The following is a 7,780-nucleotide window of genomic DNA, read 5'->3' as shown; positions in this document are numbered from 1 at the left end:
AACAACAACACGTTAAAGTAGAATGCTTGGGTTGAAAGAGGAGTATTACCTTCAGGGGTGCGGCGAACGGGACGGTAGCGAGCAAGACGAACTCTTTCACCACACAAATTCGGATCTCGAGCAGCTGACCACCAAAATGCGAACCAAACGCAAACAAAGGTTCTCCCACGAGTTAGGATTAGAGGAAAGTGAATATAATTTCTTGAGTTTAGGAGTTACTGTTCGAAAGAAAATTCAGCCCCTTTTTTTACTTAATTCTCCAACTGAAAAATCTCTTTCAAAAATCTCCCCCCTCCCCTTGATACTGAAACAGTAAAGTCTTATATAGAAAGGAGCTAGGGTTTGAGGGGGGAAAGGGCTGAAATTTGGATGGAAAGGGCCTAATTCAAAATTTAAATCCTCAAAAATCTTACACCATTAAGGGAAAACAAGCTTTTTATGAAATTTCAACTCCATTCCGAAAAAGGAATGAAGGATGGGTGGCTGGATCGATTCCCATCGTCCTTGGAGCCCGATGTGGCCTCATCCCACAACCCCAAGGACAAAAATAGCAGCTGGAAACACGGAAAAGCTATACAAAAAATGGACCAGCCTGCTGAAGGAGACGTTGGGATTATATTTCTATCTATCGCCGTGTCCTCTCCGTGAACTCGCCACCGCCTGAGGGATGTGAGGCGCGTATGGCATCGGTGGTGTCGTTCACGCATCTGTCGTTTGCCAGTCGTGTATTGCTCTATTTTGGGAGTCATTTGTTGTAGTTGACGCTACTGGTGGGTCTTCTTTGTTGAACAAGAAGTGGGCCGGGTCGGGAACATGGAATTGGGTTAAGTGATATTGTTTTGGGAATGTAATAGTGGGCTGGACGATTGTTGTTGCTGATTATTGGTATAATAGGTGTATAGAAGGAGTGGGCTGGCTGGGAAAAGAAAAAAGGGCCCAAAATGATCTTGCAACGGGTTTAATGTTTTGGCAAGGAATGGATTGGATTAAGAATTGGCCAAATGATTTGCAAAATTAGCCAATTGAATTTAGAATGTAACCAAATTGAATTTGATTAGCAGATTCGGCCAAAGTTCAAATAAAATGAGTTGACATTAATTAATTAACAAGCTTCTTAGTTTTGACAAGATAAAATAACTAACTTAATTATAAACTAATGATTCAAAATATAAACTACTCGAAAAATATTTTAAATTCTATAAAGTCAATTATTTTAACTTGTTTGGAATTTAAGAAGCTCAAAATTAATTATTATCGAGGAGGGTAAAAATTGGGTGTCAACATCAAGAACTCAAAATCAACTTATTTCAAGAATACTCAAATCTAGGGAAACTATCCTAGATTACTCTTTTACTGATACGGAAGTAGGTGTAGGGCATGAGGACGAACTATTCCAACACTATGATAGCCTTACATACCTGGAAGAACAAGGTTCTGGAAGAACAAGGTTCTAGAAGAATCTTGAAGATGAACTTGATTAGAAATCTTGAAACCCTAGCTTGAAGGTAAATGATCAAGAAAACCTTTCTTGAGATTCTTGAATTAGTTTCTTGAAATCTCTATGGCCAAGAATTATGATTTTCATTAGTAAAAATGAAAATCTGATTGTTTTGAGCCTTTTATTAATTAGTCAAGAAATTCATTTAAGGTTTTCTTGGAGGTAAAAAGACAAAAATGACCCTTTTTAATATTTTCCCGTCGGTTAATTCGTAACAACACTGTATATGTTACTAAAATAGTCATAATTTTTTACTCAGAAATTGTATTGACACGAAATTGGTGGCGTTGGAAAGTAGATTCAAATACTTTTAATTGGATAGGTTATGGATCACGTAACTCACTGTATTCTAAGATATATGGTTGTTTGAAGTTGACTCAAGTAGAATCTTACATTAAAACTTAATCGATAAGGAAACTTCAAGAACACTTATCAAGAACTCATCAAGAACTCTAATTTTTCAATTTCAAGAATGAAATTTGCGCCAAAAATAACATGATTGGCGTGTGGGTGAACGAACCAAACACTATGGAAGCGTACATACCTCTTAGGGGTCAAACCCATGGCGAAAATCCGCAACAAAACTCAAGAACCTCAACGAACGTCTTGATCCTTTCCTATTTTCTCTTCTTTTCTCTTCTTGAACTTTCAACTAAAACCCTAGGCGTATATTAGGATTATAAAACTGAACCTAATAGGATTAGACCCTTAAAACCTTACTAAAAATGAATTAAATCTGACTAGGTAAGGAAAAGATCAAAATACCCCTTACTATTTTCGGGTAACTTTCCTTAACTGGACATCTTGACTTCAAAAGGGCATATCTCACTCATCATACCTCGAAACTTAGAAAACTCTGTGGCGTTTGAAAGCTAATTCAAAGACCTTTCATTTTCCATCTCATGGAACACCTAACTTATCCTATATTGAGTGTTATGGTCGTTTGAAGTTGACACAAATTCATAACTTGCAAAATTTTAGATTTTGCTACTTCCAATTTAGCTCTTTTTGGAACTCAAGGTGCTACATCTAGTGACCTGACCTTAATACTTAAGAAATTTTAAATTTCTTGACAAAATCCTACTCACAACGAAGGATGGTTCAAGTCTTAGTCTAAAATTTTTTTGGGGTGTTATAAAAATGTATAATCCTTTTTACAAAATCATGGTATTCATCATCGTATCTCTTGTCCTTATACACCTCAACAAAATGGTGCATCGGAACACCGAAATCGAATTATAATTGAAACAGGACTCGCTCTTCTTTCTCACGCTTGTCCTCCTTTTCAATTTTAGGAGCATGCCTTTTACACTGCTACGTACTTATCCAATATTACCATAACTTCTTCTTTGTTTTATAAATCTCCATATCAATTACTGTACAAAATTTCTCCTCATTATGGTTTTCTTAAAATTTTTGGTTGCCTTTGTTATCCCTTTCTTCGACCCTACAATCATCATAAAGTTGATTTTCGATCTTTTCTTTGTGTCTTTATCGGGTATAGTTCTCATCACAAAGGTTGCCTTTGTTATCATGTTGCATCCTTTCGAATCTATATTACTCGCCACGTTGTATTTGATGAAAATACTTTTCCTTATTCCTCCATGTTGTTGATCACAAAATACTCTTATCCCTCGTCACATTCTAGCAACACATCTTTCTCTTTACTCGATCAAGCTTCTCAACATCTAGTACGTTCACATCAACAATGCGTTCTAAAATGGTGATCTCTCTAAGCAAGTGTTTATGGAGAAACCAAAAGGATTCGTTGATCCTCATCGGCCCCATTTCGTATGCAAATTGAACAAGGTCTTATATGGCCTTAAACAAGCACCACGTGCTTGGTTCAATAGGTTAAAGGTTTTTCTCCACAACATTGGCTTCCGCTCTTGTTTATCTGACTCTTCTCTTTTTGTGCAGCAAGCTTCTAAGCATACGACATATGTTCTTGTCTATATGGATGACCTTATTATAACTGGTAGTGATAGTGATTTCATCACTACATTTATTCACACTCTTGATCAACAATTCTCTCTCAAAGATCTTGGTTACTTCAATTATTTTCTTGGTATTGAAGTCTCTCTAACATCAAATAGGATCATTTTATCTCAATGCAGGTATATTCGTGACTTACTTCGTCGAACAAACAAGGCTGATGCTAAGCCTATTTCTAGTCCGACTGAACCTAGATTTCAACTTATTCTTTCTGGTGATCCTCTGCCTGATGCTCATTTATATCGTAGTGTCGTTGGTGCTCTTCAATATGTTACCATCACTAGGCCAGAAATATCCTACGCAGTCAATCGAGTATGCCAATTTATGCAATCGCCCATTATTACTCATTGGTCAGCTGTCAAACGTATACTTTGATATCTAAAAGGATCCATTCATAATGGCCTCTTACTATGACCTATGTCTGATTCTAGTCTTGTGTCCTTTTCGGATGCTGGTTGAATCTCTGATCTTGATGATAGTCGCTCCCAACATGGCTTTGCACTATTTTATGGAGGTAACTTAATCAGTCGGTCTTCACGAAAACAAAAGGTTGTATCCCGCTCAAGTACTGAAGTTGAGTATCGTGCATTAGCCTTTGCAACTATTGAATTAATCTGGGTACAACAACTTATTAGTGAACTATGTGCTCCTCTCACTGCACCTCCCATAGTCCTTTGTGATAATCTTAGTGCACAATTTTTATCTCGAAATCCTGTCATCCATCAACGATCAAAGCATATTCGTCTTAATTATCAATTTATCCGAGAGATGGGTGAAGATCAATCTTTAGTGGTTCGCTATGTTTTATCTCAAAATCAGATTACATATATCTTTCCCAAAGCTGTTGGCACAAGTCGGTTCCTCAATCTTTGATCCAAGCTCATGGTTCGCTTCTGAACATGATCTTGCAGTGGGTTATTAGAGTCCATCATCAACTAGAATTCGATTATTGTAGCTTATTCCTTGTAACAGAAGGATTACTCTTCCTTCAGATGTAATGACCCTCCAGGTCATTTTTGCCTTAATGCCTCCTTTTCGTCGTTTAGAGCGTTCCTATAGCGACCCCAAGTCATTTATGACTTACTGGCACTAACTGTTTGGTCGCCTGGTCGTTCGTTTGGATTTTGTGTAGTTTTCCGTGTTTTAGAGACCTTGAAGCTTGAATAGTTGACTTTAGTCAAAATGTCAGGTAAACGACCTCAGAATGGAATTTTGACAATTCCATCAGCTCCGAAATGGCCAAATTAGGCTGGTAGCATGGTTGTCATGAGTATCGAGGCCTGCAGTGCGAGTTTGGACCATTAGGCGTTTTAGCCTTGAAATTTGGCCTAAGGTTGACTTTGGTCAACATTCTTGGAAAACACGCTCTAATGAAAATTTTGTCAGCGCGGTTAGCCCCAGAATATCGTGTTTGGTCTAGAACGACCTTCCATTCGACTCCCGAGGCCTCCGGACTCATTCCGAGCCCCTCGGTGGATTTTGGCTAAAAATGGCCTTTAGGAGTGGGACCCACTTTTTATCGAGATGACCTCGTATGAAAATTTTGACTGTGCCATTGAGTCCGGAATATCAATTTTGGTATGATTGCATATTTCGTTTGTGTGCACGGGTTCCGAACGAGTTCAGAGAGTCCCGTCGGAGTTTTTAAGTTTTCGAAATATGCTGAAAATCTGGTGTATTGCAGAAAATTCAACACTTGTTCTAAAACTTTAAAAAGGCTTAACTCTCTCATTTTAAGTCTAAATTTAGTGATTCAAAGGTTCATTTTGTGGGGTTTTACGCAAGGAGTGCGTTAGCGAGCTCGGAAACTAATTTGGGGTCCCCGTTTGAGGTAAATTTCGTAAAATACCTGCTGCCATGACTCCTAGTTGTGAGCTTGATTTTCTAATTTTTGAGACTTGTTTTCTCAGCCATTTTAGGTCCGATTTCAGTGATTCTTAAGGCTATCTAGAGTGGTTTTTCGAGGAGAACGTCGTGGTGTTGTCGGAATTCACTGTAGACCATCCATTTCTGGTAAATTTACTGATTCAGTTGCTGTCCCATTTCTAATTTTTGAGAAAATTTGGGTTTTGGTTGCATGTTGGCATTGTGTTGTTTCCGTGCCCTGAATTGTATACACAAGTTCGGGGAGCTGTTAAGGACCTAATTTTGGGGTTAATTCCAGAATTTCCAGCGCGGGTTCCACTTTCCCCGTTTTGACCCCGAAATTGGTCCATTTCCGTTTGTTGTGATTTTAGTGTCTAAACGACCGTTATAATGTTGTGACTCTATTTTTGATAGCGTGGCAGCGTTTCGAGATCGTTCGAAAAGGAAAATCTGCGGAGGTGCAATTTTGGAGCGTGCGTGATCAGCCTACAGGTAGGCTACGACTTCCCTCTCTTAGATTGAGCTCGAGAGTGTGAATGCATGTTGATTAGTTGAGATTTGGGTTGGTATTTATTGAATTGTGCATAGGTGTTTAGAAATCATATTTTTGACCTATTTCGGGAATTATCGGGTAACTGTGAGCATGTTATGTGTTACTAATTGACCCTCCTTGCTATGTGGAGTACTTGCATGCTTGATTACTGTTTATTTGAAGTATGTTGGGCCTTAGTTTAGGTTTGACTAGTACTTGCCTTAGAAATGCATGATTTACTGATAGGTGATACGCTTGTTTCGACGATAGTTATCCTTATTTCTCTGATGCTATGACTTCACGAGTTATGTTGGCAACACTAGGTTCCGCTTCACGATTTGAAGTTGGTTTTCAATTTGGTTCTAAGGACTTACATTGATTGGCTAAGTGTGGACGGCGTTCCACAAACATTTATGATCATGGACCGATTGAGACTCTTTCAGCAGCTACATTGGCACCTTTGTCGGGCATCCGGATTCGAGCTCCGGCCTCGACCTCATTGATATTTTAGAAGAGCATCTGGTTCAAGGTCCGGCCTCGATCACGTGGATACTTATATAGAGCATCCGGTTAGAAATCCGGCCTCAGTTACTTGTGTAACACCCCTAAATACTAACCAAGAGTCGCATGTCGATTTACCGTTGCTTAATTACTAGAATATGTTTTAGTCTCATTTTGGGAACTTAAGTGTTGTGATAATTGCCCACTTGCTTAGCATAAATTCTTATCCTAATTTAAGGATTTGTGATGGGGTGTTTAGGTAATATTCTAATTTGAATTATGTTTAACTTTAAAAGGAAGGTGAGGGATATATATATATATAAGTGTATACATATACATTTTGGGCAGCACACAAATTTTTGGGCAGCACCTTTGAAGGACAGCTGCCCAAGGGATAAACATCACTTGTTGACTATATATTTTCACCCTCCTTTAGTAATTTCGTTTTCCTCAAGCCTTAGAACTTTAGAAACATATCTAAACAGAGTGTTCTTCAAAATCACAAGAAAACTTGGCCCTTTTTGGCTGGAATTCAAGAGCACACACTTCTTGTTGGTAAGTGTCGAAATTTGTTTCTGATCTGGCTAGTGTTTGGTATTTTATGTATATCTCTCGCTCTAGAACTTAGTTTACAGTGAGTAAATATGATTTGGAAAGATAATTCGTAGACCTACAACTCCTATGTTTATGTCGAACTCTGATTCAGCTGTTATAGACTCGAAATATGGGACGCAATATAGAACAAGTTTTGTCCAGATTTTGGAAGTACAAATTCTGTATGAACAGTTGTTAGTGTTTTGACTATATCTTGTTGTACAAAATACATTTTGCGGTGATTCTTGTTTATTTGAAACCCTAAGATATGTATCTACATATTTCATGAAGGTTATAAAGTCTAATTTTGCTGTTTTCCGTTTCAAATCTAAGTTGCGACATGAGGTACTAGGCTGGCCAGAATCACTGTTTTGGGAGCATTGTTGTGCTTATGCAAGCTAATTTTACTTGTGATGATGATCCTACTTTACATCAATATTATTGAGCTGCTAGGGATTAAAGAAGTTGTTTAATTGTATTTTAAAGGTTGTATATACTCGTGAACAAGTTGAGGACCTTGATACATTGGTTGGACTGTTTCCTTGCTAAATCACTGAAGTTTGTGTATAAACTTGTACTTGCACTATTTTAACCTCTAGTATATCTGAAATTGGATCTTGGTACCTTGGTTACCTCTTGTCACTTTGCATTGTCGTGTTGGTATCATTTAAGACGTTAAAGACGCTTGTGTAACTCGCCCACTTGTATGGATTGTTTGATCACCTGGCACTCTTCTTGGGACCTTGTCCTTCTTGTGGCTGTGACTTTGTCACTATTGGCATGCCTCTTGATTC

General features: G+C 38.1%; 1 protein-coding gene across 1 annotated transcript; it reads left to right on the top strand.

The window, feature by feature from the left end:
• Window positions 1-3,244: 3,244 nt before the first annotated feature.
• LOC107062318 (uncharacterized mitochondrial protein AtMg00810-like) lies at window positions 3,245-3,868 on the top strand. The gene has a single exon (XM_015312849.1). It carries the CDS (start codon window positions 3,245-3,247, stop codon window positions 3,866-3,868), a length of 624 nt encoding a protein of 207 aa, XP_015168335.1.
• Window positions 3,869-7,780: the final 3,912 nt, after the last annotated feature.

Source organism: Solanum tuberosum, unplaced genomic scaffold (genome assembly GCF_000226075.1).
Source record: "Solanum tuberosum cultivar DM 1-3 516 R44 unplaced genomic scaffold, SolTub_3.0 scf00216, whole genome shotgun sequence".
In the NCBI taxonomy this organism is placed as follows: Eukaryota; Viridiplantae; Streptophyta; class Magnoliopsida; order Solanales; family Solanaceae; genus Solanum; species Solanum tuberosum.
Note: the sequence above shows the minus strand (reverse complement) of the source record. Positions and strands in the feature narration are given on the sequence as shown.

Excerpts from the sequence above, each read along its gene's own strand:
- LOC107062318 (XM_015312849.1), top strand. The coding sequence starts at position 3,245 with ATGGAGAAACCAAAAGGATTCGTTGATCCTCATCGGCCCCATTTCGTA.